Source organism: Eublepharis macularius, chromosome 3 (assembly GCF_028583425.1).
Source record: "Eublepharis macularius isolate TG4126 chromosome 3, MPM_Emac_v1.0, whole genome shotgun sequence".
Taxonomy (NCBI): domain Eukaryota; kingdom Metazoa; phylum Chordata; class Lepidosauria; order Squamata; family Eublepharidae; genus Eublepharis; species Eublepharis macularius.
Genome location: NC_072792.1, coordinates 98641815 through 98664681, shown reverse-complemented (window position 1 = coordinate 98664681; position 22867 = coordinate 98641815). Strand labels below are relative to the sequence as shown.

Genomic DNA, 22867 nt, shown 5'->3' with positions numbered 1-22867 from the left:
ACAGACAACTGTAGTTTGACCCCAACAAACCAAACAGCAGCTTGGGGCAAGGGGAGTATTTGAAATCAGGAAAGGTCTAACCTCCACTTTAGACCTCTGCACCAGGATTCAGATCCACACAGAAAATTACAAATCTTGTTTCTTTCTCCTGGGGTAAAAAGTGTGAAAGTACACAATGCTAGTGCTGGTGGCATCTGTACAGAAATAAATGTAAAGAATTGTGCACTTAAATCATTAAAACTTATGAACTAATTTATGATTTCACCAACTAATGCATTAAATGTTATTTGCAGAAATATTCATATTGCCAAAGCTATACACAAGCCACACTGAAGTCAGTGGGACTTATGAGTAAACGTGCACAGGATTTGTCTCCCGCCCAAAGAATCCTTGCTTTACCATTTCATTATCTCTTCCCAGCAACATTTTCTGAATTATTTTCACTTGTCTTCTTTTCCTGGCCAGTATTTGGTGAGAAAAAAGAAAAAGAGGGGATGAGGCTCACTGTCACCATCACCCGGCAGGCACCTGGCCATGGCTGCATTCCACTAATGTGCCTCACATCATGTATTAAAGTGGCTTCTAGGTTTGATACAAAACAACTGCTAAAAATTAAAATAATTACCTGAAAACACCATACACGTTTCTTTCAACTAATTAGGCAAACTGCCCAGGTGTTTAGCACCAAGGCATCCGTCTCTTAATTGCAGAAACATTAATCAAAAGCAGAAGCCTAACAATAATTAACCATGCACCATTACCATAATCCTGTGCCTTTAGTATATAAGACGCACAAACTGCTTTAAGCATCATAATAGCATGTGTTAACAGTAATTTCCTGACAAAACTACACATCAGTTTTGAAATGAAATGACAGCTGATAGGGTTTAACTAGCATATATTTAATTAACTGGGTGTCTTTTTGGCAGCCCATTCTTTAAAAACCAATCTACATTCTGCTCTGTTATTATCTTTTCTGTTCCATTGGTTGCTATTTTTAAAACCAGATTGATTTCTTTATACTTTCTCCATAGCTCTAGCTCGGACTCCTACAGCCATAACAGTTTTTCAAACCTTGCTGCAGGGACAAGCCCAGTACGAAATGTGTGTTACTAGTGTCATGCCAAAGCTACATATTGTGCATGGGATTAGACCAGTTCCTGGAGGACACATCCATCAACAACTAGCCACTCTAAAAGGGAACATCCATAGACAGGAGCAGTAAACCTCTGAATGCTCGGAAGCAACATCAGGGAGAAGGATCCTAGCCCCACTGCATCATTTTGTCTACTGGAGATCTTTGCTGTTTGAAATATTTTAATCACCTTTTGTAATCTACCTTAAGTCTCAGTGAGAAAGGTGGGCTATAAATAAAGTTAATAATAATAATAATAATAATAATAAATTAATAAAACACCTACAGAACTGCAAAAGATGGCATTACTTGGAACAGTGTACATATTACACCGATACCTGACTGATACTTAGGTCTCTGATGGAAACTTGTATCAGCTTAGCAAGGCCAATCAGTGATAACATGAGATCTTTATTTAGTACTGATTGTGTTGTTTGTGATTAATAATAATAATAATAATAATAATAATAATAATAATAATAATAATAGTTTGTGTTATCCCTCCGGGCAACTGGTGGGCCATTGTGTAAAAACAGGGTGCTGGACTAGGTAGATTATTGGTCTGATCGAGAAGGACTAATGTTCTGATGCTCGTGACAGAACTGAATGGCTAGAAATCCACAGGCAGGATTGTCACACAGATACCATACACTGAAAAGATTGTGGGGAAAAACCGTACTATTTGCTAGTTAGTCTACTTCAGCCCTGTGCAGGTCTGCAGTTTCCTCCTTGATTTTTCCGTTAATTCCATGTTTTTTCTTGCTAGTCCTTCTGTACTGTAGTGGTTAAGTGGCTGGGCTCCAAATCAGCACTCTGTTGGTTTGAATCCCACTACTGCCATGAGCTTAGCAGGTGGTTTTACAGTAAGCCACTCCTCTCACCTCCAGCTCCCCAGCTGCATTGTGGGGATAATGATAACACTGACTTTGTTCACTGGTCTGAGTAGGTGCTAATCTGTTCAGAAGGGTGGTATATAAGCACGTTGTTGTTGTTATTTAACTCTTACCAGGACAACAGTTCTCCTGAGTAATTGTTTGTAGTAAAATGTATACTTCTATAACATCTCCCATCTGTATTGCTTAGATAGGTAATACAGACACATTTCCATGCATTTCGAAAAGAAGTCCAGGGACATAGCCAGAAGGCAAATCCCATGTTCTCCCTTCATTACTTGTGCAGGAGGTTTTCCAAAAAAAATAAAAGTATTTTGCAATAGCAGCAGGTTACATTTTACAGGTGATAGGAAACCTCTGTGAAAAAATTGCATCAATCCCATATTTGCCTGTAGTGGTGACAGAAGTGGGAGACATAAAGTTACCTGTGTGGTTGGATATCTCAAATTAGAGGTGCACTGGATGCATATCCATTTCAGTTTACAACTAGCATGTAAATATACTACAAGTGAGAGTGACAGAAGCTTATGCACTCCATCTCAGATATTAGACTAGGGCTTTTTTTTCAGCAGGAACGCGGTGGAACAGAGTTCCAGCACTTCTTGAAAATGCGTGAAAATAATATTATTTCAAAGAATCCCATGTGTTTCTTCCTCATTTCCCTCTTGAGAGTTCCACCACCTTTTCCCAGGAAAAAAACCCCCTGTATTAGACAATATACCCACAGCGTAATAGCATCACACTGCAATGCATATTAGGCTGTGGGACTCACAAGAGTCTGACAATATCAAAATGACCTCTCCCAAATTTGAAGGGCTTTTTATTATAGGTTTTTCATTCTTCATGATATAAGACAATGTCTGACACATGAAGGAGAGATTACCTGTATTTGTGCTTCAATGGGTTCTTGTATCTCTCTTTGAAGCACTAGATCACTGGCTCAAAGAGAGGATGGCTAGAGGGACAAGTGTCCTAAAAGTATGTTTTGGAATGGTCTCCGGTGGTGACCCAATAAGTTCTCTTTGATTTCTGGTAACAGCATGGATTTTTTCAGTACATTTAACCACTTAGAAGCATTTTTGAAGTGATTATTAAAGCCTGCTGACCTGGAATTTTAAAATTTTCAATAAATACACTGAATACTTTGATTAATTCTTACTAATACTTATGAAATTTTCCAATTGAATCACACATTTTAATGCCAAAATTTAATATTTCTGGATATTTTTAGTTAATCACTGACATACCCAGCCACCTTGAAAATTAGTTTTGATCTTGATTTTCTAGTGCATTTATTTTCATGCAATCAATAAGAAAAAACATATATTTGCAAGCTGAAGCCTGACAGATTCAAATCTGAAAAAATATTGTTTCTTACCTCCACGACCTTGTTGATCTACTATTCCATGCAGTGAGAACCTCCCCCTGTTCCCATTGCCCAGCTCTCCAGAGAATGAGGCTTAGAAACAGAAATGCACACAGAAACCATGGAAAAGTCAAAACATTACAATATTCAAGTTCATTGTTTTATGATCACCTGTGCAGAATTTTTAATTCTCTCATCTGTGGTCCAAAGCAATTTCCTTTGAGATCTGTACCCAAACCATATTCCTATTGAAAACCTTCAGTACTAGCATCATTAGTGGACTATTTATTTACTTACTTACTTCACTTATACCCCCAGAAATGGATAAAAAAGGCTTGATACAAAATAGCTGCAAGTTATTTGTTCATCCTAAGGCAGTATATAAGGGATTTTTTGGTGATTTTAAAATTTGCTAGCCCTCTGCTATACCATTAAAAAGAAAGAAAATCTTAGAGGAGAAAAACAGACATTGGTGTATGTACTAAGAATAATTACCATCAATATTGATTAGTCCTTAGGGGACAAACTGATTTGAAAGCTGCAGACGGTGAAATCCCAGCTGAAGCATGCCCCACTTATTATGGTTCCTATGTTTAAACACTCTGAAAAATGTGAAACTAATGGCCTTGCACTAGGCATAATACAGTTGTCATACGGCTGCAGCAAGTCTTTTGCTGTTGTTTTCCGTCCTAAATTTCTCGCCTAATAACTAATTCCAGAAGTGTAATCTTGTTAGTCTATAACAGCAAAAAAAAAATACAGAGAATCCTGAGACACCTTAAAGATAACCAATTTATTGTGACAGGCATTTCTGCAGGCCAGTGCTTAACTTCATCACATGCATGATGTGGGCTAGAAAGCTGCTAAGTATATAGTAATAGGCATAGAAAATGTAGTGAGATGGTGTCCATAGAAGAAAAAGCAAAGGCAACACAAGATATTACTATGTGTATCCTAATGTTAACTGCACCTTAGAGCTAATTTACACTTTGAACTTTAAATACATAAAACATGCCACTGCAAATTATACAATATGGGTGTGGTGCTGCCAATTAGAAATGGAGCTCACTTTGAAAGAGCAGGTTCCCCCACAATATAGACATAAGAAATGAACTGGAAATAACTGATATAGTGATTAATTTGGAGAAATGTGGCCACGTTACAACAGAAGGTGGTACTCATTTTTAAAAGCGCAAAAAGGAAAGTCTGATTCATATTACAATGCACTGGTAAATTAATTATCCAAGTATGCAATACACCTAACCCATGATAATGAGGGTCTAACTCCATGTTACGTTTTATACATACCAAATGCTTGTTTCAAGCCTTCATCAGTGGCTTTTTAAAACTGAAAAGAAGCTTTAACAGAAGAAAAAAAAGAAAAAGAGTGGCGAGGAAGGTGATGTGTAGCCACTTGTTTGTCCAAAACTTACACATACATGCACACACACACACACAGACAAAGCTGCTTTTCTCCCTACAGTGTTACCAACATAAATTTACTCCATAAAACACCTATCTGGAACCCCACAGGGAAGAAAACATCAAAGAATATCTATATTAGGGTTGCCAGGTCCAGGATAGGAAATTCCTGGAAATTTTGGGGGTGGAGCCTGGAGAGAGTGGCGTTTGGGGAGGGGAGGGGCCACAGCAGGGCATAATGCATTAGAGTCCATCATCCAAAGCAGCCATTTTCTCCAAGGGAACTGATCTCTGTCACCTGGAGATCAGTTGTAATTCTGGGAGATCTCTAGCTACTACCTGAAGGCTGGCAACCCTAATCTATACATATAAAGACAAGTGTCTTGACTGACTAATTAATGCCCAGCCCAAACCCCTGGACCTAGAAACATGAAATCTGGGGAGAACATTCCTTTCATGATGTATCCACCCACTGAGAAGGGATTTTAAGAAATTTGCCCCTTAAGGAGGTCAAAAGGGATAAAATGTGTTTTACCAAAGGGATACCGCTTCCCTATGTGGCTGGAAGGCTGCTGCCTGCTTGCACCCCCACCCACTGCCAGCTCGGCCACTCTTCCCTGATTGGGTCAGCCTTTCAAGGTCATTTGCATATGCGGCCTGATTGGTTTTCACACGCGCGTGCGTGCGCGCGTGCGCTGCATTCTAAACAGTATGCAGTTGCTATTGGGAGTCATTGAATGTGTCCTGAGGTAAAATGTACCTCCCCTAAAAGTATCTTCCCCTAAAAGTTCACTAGGGTAACCAAAAAATGTTACGTACCCATAAGTATTATAACTGGATTTCATGTAGTTAAATACCGTAGCGAAGCATGGGTATCAAGGTAGTATATGATATAAGAACATTCACTCATATACAAATATGCCAATGCAACATTGTACAGATACTGGAAATATTCTAATGATTTCTTAGCAAACCAGTCAGGTTCTGTGTTATTACACTGACTGTTCTGCTTATGTTACATTTCTTTAAAAATTGCTTTCATGTGGTATCTGAAGTAAGCTGTGGTTCACGAAAGCTCATACTCTGCCACAATGGACTCTTGCTCTTTTCTACTGCTACGGACAGACTAGCATGGCTACCCATCTTGCTTTCATGTGAAAAAACATAGGCTAATTTTCCAACATGGAATCAAGTGGAAAGGTCCATTATGGGTCTTTCCTGCAGGCATACTGACCAAGAGCAGTCAAAGCTACCACTCAGCTGCAGAACCCTGGCCAAGCAGCAACAGCATTGACACCTCAGCACAAAGTAAGGTCAGCACAAGTCCGTCCCCCCCCCCCCCCGCCGCCTTCTGCTGGTCCCCTATCCAATTCCCCCCAGCCAGGGAGTAAAGTTCACACCAAAGCAGCCACAATAGACAACCTCAAGGCTGATGGGGACACAGCTCTGTTCCACTGAAGGGCTGTCACTGAACATAGCCTCCTGGAGGTGCCACCCAGAACCCCCAAACATAGTCGGGGGGGGTGCAGTTGTCCAATTTCTGATGCCCTGCCAATGGGTGTGAGGGCAGCCCTGGAACCATGTGGGGACATAGAAGACTTGTGTGTGGAAGTTTGTTTCTTTTGTTCATATTATTAATCCCAAAGGGGCTATTTCGTATGATTTTGTTTCATTGTTCTTTCTTTTGCTGTTGTTTCATTTTCATAATTTTATTTTGGTATTATTTTTCATTGGTTTCTATGGAAGTACCCCACCCCCCTTTACCTTCCTGGTTTTCTATCTGAACTAGACAAAACTCAGGGTATTTGAAGTACTCTGCTAAGACATCTACACTGCCAAATATCAGACAGATAAAATAAAGAGCCCCCCCCTTTCTGAGGCAATGAAAGCTTCCCACGTTTAAGAATAAAGTCCATAGGAGAACTGATAGGAAACTGTAACATAAAACAACTTGAGGAATTGGAACTACAGCTACTTAGCTTGAAGAAAAGTAGCTTAAGATTCCAGTGCCAGGTAGACTGCTACTATTGTTGGCTGCTGCTGCTTTTTCAAAATCACCCCTTCTTCTCCCTCTCCCAGATCTGCCCCCAACATACAGCACATTCTTCCCACCAGAAAATCCCCTGCCAGTTATGATGTGCTGTGAGATGCAATAGAGATTTTGGGTCACTGTCTGACAGCTGTGGCCCAATGGCTGGAAGTGAACAAATTGAAACTGAACTCAGACCATACAGAACTGGTGCTGGTTGAGAAGGCAGAGTTCTTGAAGAAGGACAAAAGAGATCAGTTCCTCTGGAGAAAATGCCTGCTTTGCAGGGTGGATTCTATAGCATTCTAACCTACTGAGCTTCAATCCCTCCCCGTGCTCCACCCACAAAATCTCCAGGAATGTCCCAACCCAAAACTGACAACCCTACCACAGATTGCTTTTGGTGCCGCCATCAATCTCTCTTTGTTTGATCTTAATTCACAAAAAGTAAATTGTGGGGGTGGGGGGGGGAGAGACCGTTTTGGTCTTTATAGAATGTCTCATTAGACATTAGAATGTCTAATTTTTTTTACAACTCAACAGCGCTTCACATACACACAGTCTTTTGCGTTAGAGTTGTTAAGCGGAATTTTCTTGATTCCTCTTTGCTGAATTCCTCCCTGAAATCCAGCAATCCTTTTCTAGTCCTCTTTTTAAGCATCTGAGTGAGTTTCAAATCAATTCCTCTTTCATGAAGATTTGATTTATATCTCTAAAAAGTAATGTTTTTATTTATTTATATAAATAAAAGCATAGTTGAAAAATTAAGAACGAGCTGAGCCATTAAACAAACTATTAAAAACAAGCCAGCCCTTGTGCTTTTACCCTTTGTATCATTTTACAGTGGCATAGCAATAGGCAAAATCCAAAGGTGAAGAAATCTACACTATCACATGATGAAAAAAACCTCCAAGATAAATTAATGGGAAAACAAAGAGAAGCCCTCTTTCAAAAGAAGAAAAAGAGAATAAGAAGAACCACTTGCTGTATCTAAAAAAATAAATTTCAGAAAAAGAACCTGCACCCCCCATAACAACCGTATTCTGCAATAACTTTTTCCCTAGAGAAAGAGCATCACCTGCAGGCCAGTGTCTGAACATTCTTACTGCTTTGCTATACACTGCACACGTCACATGCCATTGAACCTGAGATAATCTATTTTTTCCCTCCAGGAAAAACAACTTTTGGAGGGGATAATTTTGAACAGAAAAGTGGAGAAGGAGAAGGTGCTTAGCTTCCCCCCTGTTAGTGATTCTTGACTCCAAATCACCTCCTCCCAGAACAGCTTTTCCTGGGGAGGGAAATAAAAAGAGAAGTCAGGGTTCAGATAAATACATTTACATTTAATATGCAGTTTCTTTATTTGGGAAAAGGTTATTGGAGAAGACTAATTTACTAAAAGAACAGATTGTACATAAATTCACATAATATTTATCCATCCTCCTAGTAGATCAGGGTAGTATGCATTGTTTTCTCCGCCTCCATCTGATATTCGTAACAACCTGTGAAGATTAGGTTGAGAGAGAATGCCTGGATCTGTTATAAGTAAATTCTGGCAGCAGCTTTACTATATACAACAGTTCTTTCCTAATAGTTAAAGGTATTTAATTTGGCACCAGGAGCTTTGAGAAGGACATTCAATAGTACGATCAATGCCTCAGAAAAAATTCCAGGTAGCCAGTCACCTAACTTCCAGAGATGGGGGCTTTTGGAACAGGGCTATTAAATATGATATGAGAAAATGGGCTGGTTTCATATGGGAGCAAGTGATACCAGGCCATTTAGAGCATTTATGTCAAAATTAGTTCTCTGAATTCTGCCCAGAAACAAACTAGAAACCAGTGACATTCTTTCAACATTGGAGAACGAACACAGTACAGTGCAATTGTATTAGTAGCCCGGATGCAATATTCTGAACCAGTTTCAGAGTCCAAAATTTTTTCATAATCCCAGATATAATGCATTGCAGTAATCTAACCTAGATGTTGTAAAAGCATTGTGGCAAAATTACCTTTTTCCAGGACAGACCGCAAATGGCATAAAAGACATTTTGAGCCATAGACACTACTTGTGCATCTGTAAGCAGAGCTTGGATCAACCCATCCCCAAACTATGAGCCTTAACCCAAATGGACAGTGAAATAGGCTGAATGCTATCTGCATGATTAACTATACCATGTCCAAATGGCACCATATACATGTAGATAGGACCAATATAATAAAAGAAACTGTCTTTTAACAGAACATGGCAATTATGTATCCTGCAGTAGGCAATTAGGACTTACTTTGCCATGCCCTGAAAACCCCTGTGAGTGGGTATTTGGTAATGCTTAATGGAAAACGAAAAGCAGCTGTGTTTACTGGTCAGCTAGCCTGCATTAGGCAGTTTTGATAGGCAGACCATTGTTGCTTTAATTAACAGAAAATGCCTCCATGTAGTAAAAGATTGTAAGAGGTTTTTTACTACATCAGCCATGTCTGATTTGAGCTTCTGTGGTGTTGCCATAAGAGCTCAAGTTGGACAAAGCTAGCAGTGACGCAAGAGGCAGAAATGGGCATGCCTTACCTGGGGTGAAAATAACTTGATCCAGCTCTGTGTGAATAGGAAGTTATTCAGCAAGCATAGGGACCCAGCACTTGTGGACATGATGACATTCAGTGGATTTATTATCAAAAGTCCCCAGTTTGCAGAAAAACCTGAAACCTTAAAAAAAATAAAATAAATCTGCTGGCTGGGTTAAAATCCTCCAAAATGATAGAAACAGTACCTGCAGGTTTAAGAAATGAGAAAAGACAAAAAGGGAGATAAAATGTTGCACCATATCAGCCCACGGTTATTAAGCAACAGTATACAAAGTGTCCCGTAATATACAGCAGATGGCACCATACCCCACTGTAGAGGTGGAAAATAACATTCCAAATGGGGCATTAGTCATTCATATTCCTTAGATTTGGTATTCCAAGTTTTCTGAAGATTGCTTAGTTGCTTCCCATATATAAGCTGCTTTTCTGTATGTTAAAATTATGCAGTAAGAACGCAGTAATTCTCTACTGATGAGAAAAAGCTCTCACACATGCAATAATTTCATGTATGAATCATCCATCAAAAATAACCTAATTAGTAATAACACTTTACCTAATCACCTCCAGAGCTAATTCTCAACATGGCCTCATCTATGGATACTTATATCCAAAGACTGCAACCATGAATAGACAAGGCAGAGATCTTTCTACAGACATAAGAAAAACTTCAAGTTTATAGAAAATGTTAAAACCTTAAAAAGGGGGGGGTGACCCCACTCCCAAATCATAGAAATGGCATTGATACTTTTGAAAAATGAATACTCTCTACAGTGGCTTGGGGGACAGGGTTTCCTAGGAAACCACAACAGAATTGCCAGTCTTCCAGCCTTGGTTACAGTCAGTAAAAGGTAGGGAGGCAACAGGGACCTTTTCAGGGCTGTTTGGCTTTTGAGAAATTGAGAGAGGGGAGAGGCAGTGAACGAGTTTCTGTTTTGCATGCAGGAGGTTTCAGGTTCAGTCCTTCTATCTCCAATTAAAATGACCAGACAGTAGATGATGTGACAGATCTCTACCGGAGCCTCTGGAGAGACGCTGCCAGTCTGAGTAGACAATACTGCCCTTCAGGAGCCAATGGCCATATATAAGACAGCTTCATGTGTGTGTTCACTGGGAACAGAGCCAGCAGCAACTAAGTGACCTGATACCACCCAACTGGCATGACTCACCTGGGCCCAGCTGCATGCCCCATGAAAGCTAGTGTGGTGTAGTGGTTAAAATTTCAGACTAGAATCTGGGAGACCCAGGTTTGAATCCCCAACCTATGGGGATTTGGGGTGCTGCCAGGAGAAGAGACAAAAAAATAGTGGGAAAGGTGATACGGAGGAAAGTAAGACCACCACCACCACCCCTGCACGTCTCCACTTGTATTAAACAACTTAACTTTAAAAAAGGTCTGGTGAATGCAGCTAAGCCGGTTGATAAATTCAGCCGTTTCCTTCAGGCATGTCTCTTTTAGGTTCCTCTGCTGAAGCAGGGTTACTTTCAGGTCAGGAGCAGAGTGCCCTGAGATAGATTGGAATACTCTTCCACAGGTTCTGAATGCTAAGTAATGGCAATCACACGTACGGTTGCCAGCCTCCAGGTAGTGGCTGGAGATCTCCCAGAATTACAACTGGTCTCCAGGCCATAGAGATCAGTTCAGCTGGAGAAAATGGCTACTTTGGGGGGTAGACTCTGAAATTATGCCATGCCAAAGGTCCTTTCCCTCCCCAAACCCGACTTTCCCCATGTTTCACCCCCCCCCCCAGATCTCCAGGAATTTCCCAACTTGGAGCTGGCAACCCTAATCACACAAGTCAGGAGGATTGTAGGTAGTACACTTCCCATGTACACAGGGTTGGTGCATCAAAAATGTAACAACTCAAAAGCAATTTTGTTTTCACATAATCACATGGATCCTATCCATCTTACCATTCTACTAAGCAAAGTTTATTTAAACATTTATACCCCTGATTTCCATGTTGGTTCAAGTTCAAAGCCTTCCTGCAGTCTAAGGAGCATTCTGCCAGCTTCCTTAAGTTGAAGGAAGAGATACGTAAGGAGGAGGAAGGCACCTTAGAAAGTAGTTCCATATGTGATGTCCAAAACATTTAGAGTGGCTTGTTTGAAAGGCCATTCTATTAAGACCAATGGCACTGTTGTGAGTAAATTTGTGTGTGGAAACCAGAAAAGGTTAACATTCTCTTCACCCATTAGAATACAAAGGTTGAGTACACTCCTCCATCACGTAACACAATCACATTCAGACATGAGCCAGGGGGGTCCTCTAAGTTCCTATGTTATTTATTTATATCCTGCCTTTCTCCCGAATGAGGACCCAAAGTGGCTTTCGTCCATCTCCTCCTCTCCATTTCACTCTCACAACCCTGTAAGGTAGGCTGCGAGACTATGACTGTACACTTCCGTAGCAGTGCAGGTATTTGAGCCTGGGTCTCCCAGCTCCTAGTCTGATACTCTAACCACTATACCACACTGTGTGTGGCGCCTGTGCTGCATGCTGAAGGGGCATCAGATTCCATCCCCATCCCATTTTCCTAGCCTGAAACAGTGAGCGGGGGAGCTATTGCGCGTATCAGGGAAACCCTCATATATCCAAATCCGTGTACTCTGCAAAGTATGAAAAGTGAATCACTATGCAACAAAGGAGACTAAAATGTTAGTGGTGGCTCCATCCGGAAGCGCCATGGAAATCTTATATTCCAAACAACGTTTCACTGGGGCTACGGTCTGACTTCTGCCGCCGACGCCATTTTAGAGTGGAATTTGGGCCACTTAAAAAAAGCCGGGAGGGCTGATCCTGATGGGGACCGTAGCGCAGCAGGACCAGGCGATCTTGCCTCCACTTTTTGTCGAAACAGTTTTGCCTGCTTGCTGGCGGGGACAGGGAAATAGGCTGTTGGCTCACTCCATCGCCTCCCTTTTCGAGGGGGATTTCCAGCCAGGCAGCAGGCGAGATCATTCCTCCCGTGTCCCTTTGCTTTCGTTTTCACCCGCGGAGTTGCTGCCGAGTCAACCAACTAACCGATGGTGGTGCGCCGAGAAGAGGGCTGCCAGGAGCCTCGGAATTCGCCGCTGCGGCCCAGGCGAGGGCTGAGGGCTCGCCTGAGTCCAGGTAAGTATCTGGGCGCAAAGGGGCAAAGATCCAAGCCTCCAGGCAGCAGGATAGACGCGGGGGCTAAGAGACCGTCGTGGGTTGCGCCTTAGGAAATTCCCTGGGCCTGTCGCGATTGCAGGCCAAAGCTCGGCTTTTACATTTGTGATTCTCCGGTAGACAAGCGGTCTTTTCCAGCTTACAGAGTGGTAGGGAAAAGCCTGGCTGGTGCTCCAGTCCAGCCTGTCGCGATTTCTCAGTGTAGCAGGGAGACAGTTCCAGTCTCCTGGGCCATTGCAGATCTTCATTTGAACCCGTGGGCAAGCTTGAACCTTTTTTTGAATGATGTCTCAGTCAGCTACTTCTTGTGGCTTTTTAAAAAGGTATGCCAGGTAGGCTAGCTGATGTCATGCACGCTGGTACAAACAGAACAGTTTTTGCTGAAGTTTTCTCTACAGATTGATAGCCCTTTGGATGCATTCTCGCACCAAGGAATTTCCATTTTCTGTCATTGCTGCTGTAAATGTAGAGAGGCATTTGTGTAATGAAGCATCCACAAGGGTATTTTGTAAACTGTGCACTTTCCTCAGCCAACTGCCATTTTCTCTCCATTCCCTCCCTGACCTTCTGCCTCTGGAGGGCTTTTTCCAGGCTTTGCTAGTTTACTATGTGGTGGTGTTGCTGTTTTAATAGTGTAGTGAAAAAGGCTAGAGACTGTTTTTTTACATGAAAGCCAGCAATTCAGAGGAACTCGTTTCAATCTATATTGTTCTGACTTTGTTATATTAAGTTTAATCATTCATGTTTCTGTTTATACTTTCTGCTATTTGTGATTTGTAATAGCCTATGGCTAAATACAATAAATGTACTTTTACTTAAAAAATGTAAGAACAGGTTATTATTTAGAGCCCACCTTTCTCACTGAGAATCAAGTCATCAGTCAAAGAAGACAGTATTCTTTGATAGACCAATGGTCTGAATCAGTAGAAAGTAGTTTTGTGTAACCTGTATTGTTATGGCAATATGCCAATTACCATTTTTTTAAAAAAAAGAAAATCCTTTCCTGTCACTGGGGGGAAATGGTGGTGGCTACAGGCTTCCTTGCTTGTTCACTATACCTCCGGCTGATTGGGCAGAGGCCCATTTTGTTTTGTTTCCATAAATCTTATGGCAAGCAGTAAACAGTTTTCTGTTTGTCTTTCACAGAGGCAATGACAGCTTTTTGTGAATGACTAACTGCATATCTGGTTCACGTACGTTGTGAAGTGTTTCAAAACTTTGATTTAAACTGAATTTAAAAGCAGGTCTTTTCATTCAGTCTGTTTTTAGTAGATATTTCAATATTTGACGTTGAAAGATGAAATATTCCCTGATCCCTACAAATGGAGTCCACTGTAAAGCAATTTTGATAAGCCCTTTTAAGCAGAAACAGCCTTTCCAGGAAAATCTCAAGGTATAGTGAGTGGGCAGTAGCACTCCAAGCCTGGCAGTTATTAAGATCATGTTATGGAAGTTATTTTATGCTGTATTGTTGCCCATCCAAAGTCATCATTATCTGAGCGTAATTTCACTTGGTATAGTTGCAGATGCAGAACTACTATCAGCACTTGAATATCAGTAGGATCTGGTTTTAAATTATGAAGGCATTTTTCATGGGACCACTGCACGTCTACAAATTTGGTGAGTTAAGTCTAGTCTCAAGTTTTATATTTTGTTTGAATCCATATCTTCTTATACCACCATACAGCATAAATAAAAGCATGACTTTCTTATGGGGGAAACATGAAAAATGTTTCTTTTTCATTTATATAAATAGTATATCTTGTACAAAAATTGTAGGTAGTCATATTGATCTATGGGGGTGGGGGATCTAAAATTAGTCATCCTGAAATATGTTTTTATTCAGACCAACCAAAATAAAATCACAAAATAGTGAGAGCAAGCTTGTAAGTTCCCAAGAACTCTTAGTCACACTAGATAAACTACGGAAAGTGGAAGTAAAGAAAAATGTTAAAGAATGTGGTGGAAGAGCCCCAAAGTCTACAGCATGTAGCTTTCTTAAAATGGAGGGGAAGAGGAACCATATGCCAAGTTATTTCATTTTAAACCCACTGATTTCATTGTCCAGCTTGAAAGTTTAAACTATGCACTGTGACGTGAGGACATTAATAAAAGATAATGGTTATTTGAGACATATTCATTCAGGTATTTGTGATAGAAGAAACTTAGATAAGGTTAAGAACCAAACTGGACCTAATATTGTGAATGACTGGAATCCTAAACATGTAATTGAGGGGCAAAAATGTCAGCCATAGGCAGAGTTGCCAACAACCTAGCCAAAAAATGTCCTCTCCCTTTAACAGAAGCTTAATGTATGGAAATGGGAATTGAAACTTTCCATGGCTTGGAGATAACATCGCTTGGTAAATAATAAGCCTTTTTTAAAGGGGTGGTGCATTTTTTCCTTAGTTTGTATGGGGACCCACAAGACTGAGTCAGGGCCATAGAACTAAGGTAAATATTTTAACACTTTTTCACACACCATAACCCTAATAAAAAAACACTCTCCCAGGTTTCTTTGAGACTGGCTAGAGAAGAATGTACATACATATGTACAGTCAAGTCACAGCTGACTTATGGTGACCCCAATAAAGGGCTTTCAAGGCAAATAAGAAGCAGAGGTGGTTTTCCATTGCCTTTCTCTGCAAGGTCTTTCTTGGTGATCCCCCATCCAATTACTGGTCCTGCTTAGCTTCTGAGATCTGATTTGGGTTATACCATGCTGCCTTCCGTCCCAGAGAAAAATGATATGCACTTATCTTTTTTTGCTACCTAGATTAGACTTTCAGTAACAGAAATGGCAAGAGGGGGAGAACTCCTTCCTTTCAATCAGAGCCATGTCCCCATTCCTGTTTGGAGACCCCAACAAAGCTGCTTTACTACATCTAAACTGGATATATGAGGATTTACTGATGAATAGTGAATGATTCGGTACTCTGTTTTATTTTTAAGCATTTTAGCTGACTTTAATCAAATTCTGCAACTGGATGTGCTTGCCAAATTTCCTGTTCCTGTTTATGACCCTGCTTATAAAGTTGTCTGCTTAAGTCTGCATGGAGGTTTAGTTCACATTCTCGAGGGCAGATACAAAAGAAAAAAAGATACATTCTAATAAAGTAATGTTAGTCACTTGTGGGTCTTTTTTCCTTACAGGAAATAACAGTATCTGAAATCAAATGAATGTATCTTATTTTCCAAATGGCTTGTGAACTTCCAAAGTCTTGTCCGTCTGATGAATCTGATGCTATGAAGTAGATCAATATTTCCATCCTGAGCTGAGTTATGCCCTGACGATACCCCAGGTGAGCCTGATCTTGACAGATCTTAGAAGCTAAGCAGGGTTGTCCTTGGTTAGTAATTGGATGGGAGACCTCCAACAAAGACCAGGGCTGCAAAGGCAGGCAGTGGCAAACTACCTTTGTTAGTATCTTGCCATGAAAACCCCATCAAGGGTAAGTCAACTCTTGACTTGAGGGCACTCTCTACCACCATCAAGCTGAGTTACACCCTTCTAAGTGTCAAACAACACAATGTCATTTTTAACAAGTTAGACCCAGGCAACTCATTTTGCCTAGAGCCACACAGTAGCTTCATCGCACCCTGTACATGCAGCTCCAAAACTGGGCAACTAGTACAAGGTTAGTATAGTATAAGTAAATATTATGAGGCAAACCAATTGAAAACATTGACAGCATATCTGGAGGCTACCTCTGATAAGATATAGGTGGGCATGGAAGTAAATAAGGAGCACTTGAAATTAATTGGAAAAAAATACCTTTGGAGGAGAAAAAGTAAGAGAGATAAAATGGGTTGAGAATCCTTTTTTATATACCACATTAAAATTTTGAAACAAATGGAAGAACAAATTAATTCCAGAAATATCCCCATTAATTCCATTCATACTGCACCCCAACTTTTTTTCAAATAGTTAAAATAGAAGAATATACTAAATGGAAAGAAAAATGGATTTAAAGAATGATCTTTATGAAAATGAAACTCCTTCACTGTAGCACAATTAAAAGAAAAGTTGCAAGGAATCTTAATGAATTGGATCCTTCTGCATCAATTATATTATCTAATAGTTAATTCTATAGTAAAGCAAACTGTGACTAGAAAGATGACAAAATTTGAACACATCTTAATGCAACACATGTATAGCACAAAAGGAATAACTTCCAAAATATATTCATATTTAGTTGAAATAGATACAAGTACTTTAAATGGACTGAAAACAATTTGGGGAAACGATACATAAAAATAGAACAAACTGTATGGGAGAAATTATGGATAACTCAAACAAGGAAAACAGTGTCAATAGCCCTCAGGGAAAATACTTTGAAGTTATTACACCAATGGTATATTACCCCCGTGGCACAGAGTGGTAAGCTGCAGTACTGCAGTCCAAGCTCTGCTCATGACCTGAGTTTGATCCTGGCGGAAGCCGAGTTCAAGTAGCTGGCTCAAGGTTGATTCAGACTTCCATCCTTCCAAGGTCGGTAAAATGAGTACCCAGTTTCCTGGGGGTAAAGTGTAGATGACTGGGGAAGGCAGTGGTAAAGCACCCCATAACAAAAAGTCTGCCAAGAAAATGTTGTGATGTTACGTCCTCCTATGGGTCAGTAATGACTTGGTGATTGCACAGGTGATTGGAGATTGCACCTTTACCTATATCACCCCAGTACGTCTTGCCAGAATAAACACCACAAATAATGTAAACTGTTGGAGAAATTGTGGTCAGCAAGGCGTCTATATTCATATGTGGTGGTCATGTCTGGTAGTGTAAAGATTCTGGAAAAAATATTGATAGAAATGGGAAATATCACACGTCAAGTTATCTATGCCGCACGAGCATTGGCCATATTAACAATTGGTGGAACAAATCTGAAAAGGGCTGATAGTGTTCATGCTGATGGCACCGCGTAAGGGTATATAGCAAGGTGCTGGAAGTCAGCAGAATGATTATCAGTGCAACTTTGGTACTCTGAATTACGACAAATTGCAACGGTGGAAAAATTGACATACCAACTCAAAGATGTCAAAGATAATACTAGAATGTTGGATTTTTATAAAATGTGGCAAGACTTTATTACATATACTCAGGGGTCATTTTGTAGAAAAAGAACTGCAGGAACTCATTAGCATAACTCATTAACATATGCCACACCCCTTGATTGGGCCAAAAGGGCCAGGATTCGGCTGCTGCCAGATGGGGGAGTGTTTCCCCACCTGGCAGTGGGCTGATCAGGGCCGTTTTGCCCACAATCCAAGCCAAAACAGGCCCAAAATGGCCCGGATTGGGTTGGTGCCGGGCAGGGGAGGGGTCCTCCACCAGGCACTGACCCAATCCTAGCAGTTTTGGTCCTGACCCCAGCCAAAAAGGGCCCCAAAGGGCAGGAAATGGCCATTTGGGCCCGGATCATGGCCGAAACAGCCTGGACCAGATCAGTGCTGGGCAGGGGAGGGTTCCCCCACCTGGCACTGACCAGATCCCGGCAGTTCTGGCCCCGATCCCAGCAGAAAATAACCCGAATGGCCGAAAGTGGCCATTTGGGGCCTTTTGGACCAGGATTGGGGCCAAAAGGACCGAATCTGGTCAGAGCCAAGCAGGGGAACCCTCTCCTGCTCAGCACTGACCCAGTCCAGGCCACTTTGGCCCCAATCCAGCCCAAAACAGCCTAAACAGCCCAAAACCCTGCATATACTAATCAGAAAAGTACTCAACACCAACATTTATCTCAACCCTTCCTCAAACTGTGGAAAAGAGATTAGATTTGTAGCATACATGGTAATGTTCTAGAAAAAAGGAAAAAATGCCATTAAATTTCCTTTCTTAGTTCTATATAGTACAAGATAAAGTTTAAAAGTCCTCCATTAATAGGTTGATTCAATATTGCCTGTTTTCTTTCTTTTCCTTTTTTTAATTCCTATCTTTTTTATCACATATGTTTTTCTTTCTCTAGTCCCTTATGTAACTTTGAAAGTTATGTCTGTAGCTGAGATGGTATTTTTTATGTTGCGTTTGAAAATCAATTAACATTATTTAAAAAACAACAACAACCCAAACTGGACAACTAATTCCCCCTGAACTGTTCTGGCTCAGGAAAACAGCACAGGGGAGAAGGCAGGATTCCTCCCTCCCTCCAACACCACTGTCTGGAGCAAATTGGGCTCCCACAGACATGGAGAGAGAAATCCTAAGGAGGTCTACTCAGAATCATATTCAAGTCCATTCAATAAGGCTTACTCTCAGGAAAGTAGCACTCTCAGGATTGCGCTATGAAAATGCCATTTTCTGCAGTTACTGTAAAGCTGCAGAGAAAGTGAATCAGATCCAGGAAGCACAGACCTTAATTGTCTGAAATCAAATCATGTAGTTTGGCCTAGCATCTACTGAAATTAATAGGCTGAGAACGGTACTGCAAGTCACAGCAAATCAGTGTACAGCCCAACTTTATAGTGTTTACTTAGAAGTAAGTGCTGTGTGCTCCCCTACTGTCTGTAGTATGTTACTCTTAAGCATGTATAGGATTGCAGCCTAAGTTGCAATACTAAACAGTTATACCTATGCCACTTGGAGAACTAGTTGCATGCAATATTCAAGGTACATATTTCATAGTTGAGCTGACAAGCCAGTTTAAAATTGAAAGTAGTTTGTTTCTTCACCTGTATAAGTTGCTGGCAGTTGAAACTACAGAAGCTCTTCCAGCTGTGTACACACTTCTTCACATGCACACATTTTTGTATGATTGTAGCTGAATGGCAGAATGGACTGCACCTCTTCAAGCTATGGGAGGTGGATTCCAGCTCTGGGTGTCCCTTTGGAGTTCTTCCATGTAGACAGAAAGCTTAACACAGTGGGGAGACAGGTCCTACCCATTTCTTTATTTGCTTTGCTCATTTTCTGTTTGCAGAGAGATATCTGAATTAATTCTGCTCCTGCTGGGGAACACAGTAGCTCTAGGATAGGCAATCCCAGCCCATGTGCTGACAGTGGCACACCAGAGCATTTTACTTGGCACCTGGGAACAGATCTCTGGACAAGCAACCAAGAAGGCACTGGCAGCACTTCTGGGACCAGTAGAGTAGGAGAAATCAAGAGGTGTGATTTATGTTGTCATCACATCCTAGACCTGCACAGCTATTAGTTGACTCCAAGGCAAATCCCTGAGATTGTGGCAGCACCACTGGATTTGGCTTGTTCAACTATGTCTGCCCAAGTACAATTCTCAGACACCACCCCCACCCCCCGATTTATATGCTGGTACACAGCATCTTCACAGATATTTTGCATTTTTTGCAACCTATAAAAGACTTTCTACCCCTGTTCCAGCTATTAATTTCAGTGAGAGAGCAAGTACAAGAGGAATAGCAAAGTTTTGTGAGAGTGGCCAGTGTATGCCATGTCAGTGAAGCAGAGGTTTCCAATCTGCTGGGCGTCTACAAAATTCCACTGGTAAGAATCATGTGGAGAAGGGATTATCTTAGTTTTCTTTGGGACAACCCTCTGAACCTTTAATGCCTTAAGGAAGTTCTTGCTGAGTTCTGCTGCTCTTAGGCTCTCTAAATTGTGGGCTTCTTCTGCACTGGCATTGGGCATCAAATTATAATACTGGTAGCAGAAAATTGTCTTTAAGAACACTAAGAGAGATTTTGCCTCCTCTTCTTTGCTTTTCTCTTCTTTCCAACAGATACAGAGGTTTCTTGAAACAATACAAAACCATATTTTCACAAAAGAATAATAAATGATGCATGTTCACCACATTATGAGTTTTTCTATACAAGACATCTTACACGGGGATGTTCACGTATAGGGAGACACAATGTTAGCCGGGAAACATAGTTTAAAAAGACAAAGCAGGAGGAAATCACTCCTCGGAAGGTTTGTTAATTTCACCTTTGCCTCCCCGAAAGCGCTGTCAATTTCACTTCCCCTTTGAAAATCCAAAATAGGGTGATCCCTCTTGAAGGAAGGATACAGAGTTGCTGACACTGGAATCTGACCTTTACTGACTGACCAATGGTCTATCAAGGTCATCTTTTCCCTCTAATGGGCAGCAGACCTCCAGTCACAGTCTTTCCCATCACCTCTTTTTTCTATGTAATTACTTCATATATACTCCTCCTTTCCCCCAATGGGATCTGAACCTGAATTGTCCAGGTAGTAGTTCATTATCTAACCACTATGCCACACTAAGTTTTAATAATAGAATTGAAGAAGTGAGGGGATCTTCCTGACCTCCATTGGCACGCCAATTCCACAAGGTAGGAGCAACAGTTGAGAATGAGTCTGTACAGGGAAGCTGCCAGTCTTACCCATTTTCAGTCTGAAATGGGTCTTAACCAGTCATTCAGGAACACCTGGAGTTGTTCTGCAATCCCTGTCTCCATCATCTTGCACAGAATGGACAAATTAAAGACTGAGTGGAGAAGTATGAAGTGACCAGTTATCACCCAGTGCTTTTTTTTTTAAGTATTGGAAGGGTAGCCACCTCTTTTAGTGGCTAAGGAAAGGTGCCTTGAGTCAGAGTTTGATTTATAACTCCTTTCAAGCAACCAGGATGGATAAGGATCAAGAGCAAAGATTCAAAGATCCCATCAAAAATCTCATCAAGATCCCACTACCCTTTTGTGCAAGGAAGAGCCCAAAGTACCAGAAAAGTAACATCTGGCTCCTCGTCTCTCATTGAGAGGTTAAGGGGACCTGGCAACCCTACTTTATACAGATCTAACCAAACCTCTTCTTGGATCTGAATCTTTAGATCTTTCCCCCATTTTACTTAATAAATCCACCGCTTCTTTCTTTCCTTTAGTAACATATAGTCAACACAAACTTCCTCTATTTCTCTGGTTCATTCAATATTCTTTCAAATTTTTTTGTCTCTGCATTGACACTTATCACTTGACAGTACTGGAAAGTTTCTTTTATTAGAAACTTCTTCAAATGACACGATTCTGTTCTAATATGTAAAGTGTACTAATCTTATCAAACCTGTCTCAATCCTGTGCACAGGAAAACGGCTGGCAAAAGGATAGTGGGGTAGTGGTGGCAGCGTAAGTTCCGTAAGTTTTCTTTTGCTGTGGGCAAGCAGGATTGTTTTTGAAAACAGGTCTACTCAGATGTAAGTGCCTTGTTATTATTTTTAATGCTGCCGCCTCCTCCCACTACCTTTCTCCAGCCAATTTCCTGAGCATCCACTGACATGTGCTTTCTTCAGGATCCATTGTTATGAGTTTGTGTGTTTGCATGTAGTGTAACTGAGCGAAAACTAGATGGATCAATGGTTTAGGGGGAGGATTGTGTTTTGTGAGCTTTTGGCGCTATAAAGTGCAAAAATGGCTGCTCCGTAGAGCCTGGGGGTCATTGCAAAGAACGGGTCACAAGGACTGGGATTTTGCTCCAATCTCTTCCTTTCCTCCCTAGGTCAGATATGGGTTTGTCCCCCACATTCTTTATGATCCAGCTCAGTTCCCTTTTCCTCACCAGAAGTTTCCAGTAAAGGAGCAACAATACCTCGGGATTGTCAAACTGCTCCTGCATTTTCAGTGGATGTGGATTGGTCTCATTGCTCCAGATACTGATAATGGAGGACAATTCCTGAAAATCTTCCCCCCTCTGGCCAGCAAGAGTGGCGTTTGCATTGCCTTCTCATTGAGCATACAAATAACATCCCGCTCAGATGATATAGTCAACACATTCCTGACCTCAGTTGCGTTTGGCTTGTGGAGAGCAGTCCATGTATTTGTTTATTTTGGGGAGCCACAGTTTTTTTCGATTGTACCATCCAGTATACACAAAGCAGCTGAACATCGGATCAAGCCCCCTGTGGGGAAAGTCTGGATCACAACAGCTTTGTGGGACCTCACTCTCTATTTATATGATACACTTCCATATTTTAATCAAATAAGCGGATTTTTTTCCTTCTCCGTGCACAGAAACAAAAGGATAAATTTGGACATGAATATGGCAGGTGATGCAATGCATTTTGGGAGGAACTCATTTCATTGTTTCTATTCAAAGCCTTTGTTGTCTGTGAAATGGCAAGTAAGATGCAGAGAGAGAAGAACTCTGGAGACCCTTTCCCAGGATATGAAGGAAGCTATCTTTTCTATAGACAACTATAGCACTTTCAGTGCTGTCCTGACTGTGGCTTCGGCCTTACATGCCACGTATTCATCAAGATCCAAGCAGACATTAGCCAAGGACAAGTTGAGCCTTCAAAGGGTTCAGTCATGGCAGGTAGTCCCTTTCCCTTCTGAAATAGCTAACCCTTCCACACAGTGTTAAAGGA

At 41.1% G+C, this 22867-nt stretch overlaps 1 protein-coding gene across 3 annotated transcripts in view; it reads left to right on the top strand.

Annotated features, from left to right (window-relative positions):
- Positions 1 to 12204: 12204 nt before the first annotated feature.
- Positions 12205 to 22867, top strand: part of IFNAR2 (interferon alpha and beta receptor subunit 2) — a 36522-nt gene continuing 25859 nt past the window's right edge. The window contains exons 1-2 of one of the 3 annotated variants that reach the window (XM_054973730.1): positions 12205 to 12539; positions 14099 to 14198. In XM_054973730.1, coding sequence (XP_054829705.1) covers positions 14156 to 14198 — 43 coding nt within the window. In that variant the 5' untranslated portion in view covers positions 12205 to 12539; positions 14099 to 14155. Of the gene's footprint in view, positions 12540 to 14098; positions 14199 to 15731; positions 15881 to 22520; positions 22816 to 22867 lie in introns of those variants that run through there. The other 2 variants (XM_054973732.1, XM_054973731.1) reach the window with 2 other exon arrangements.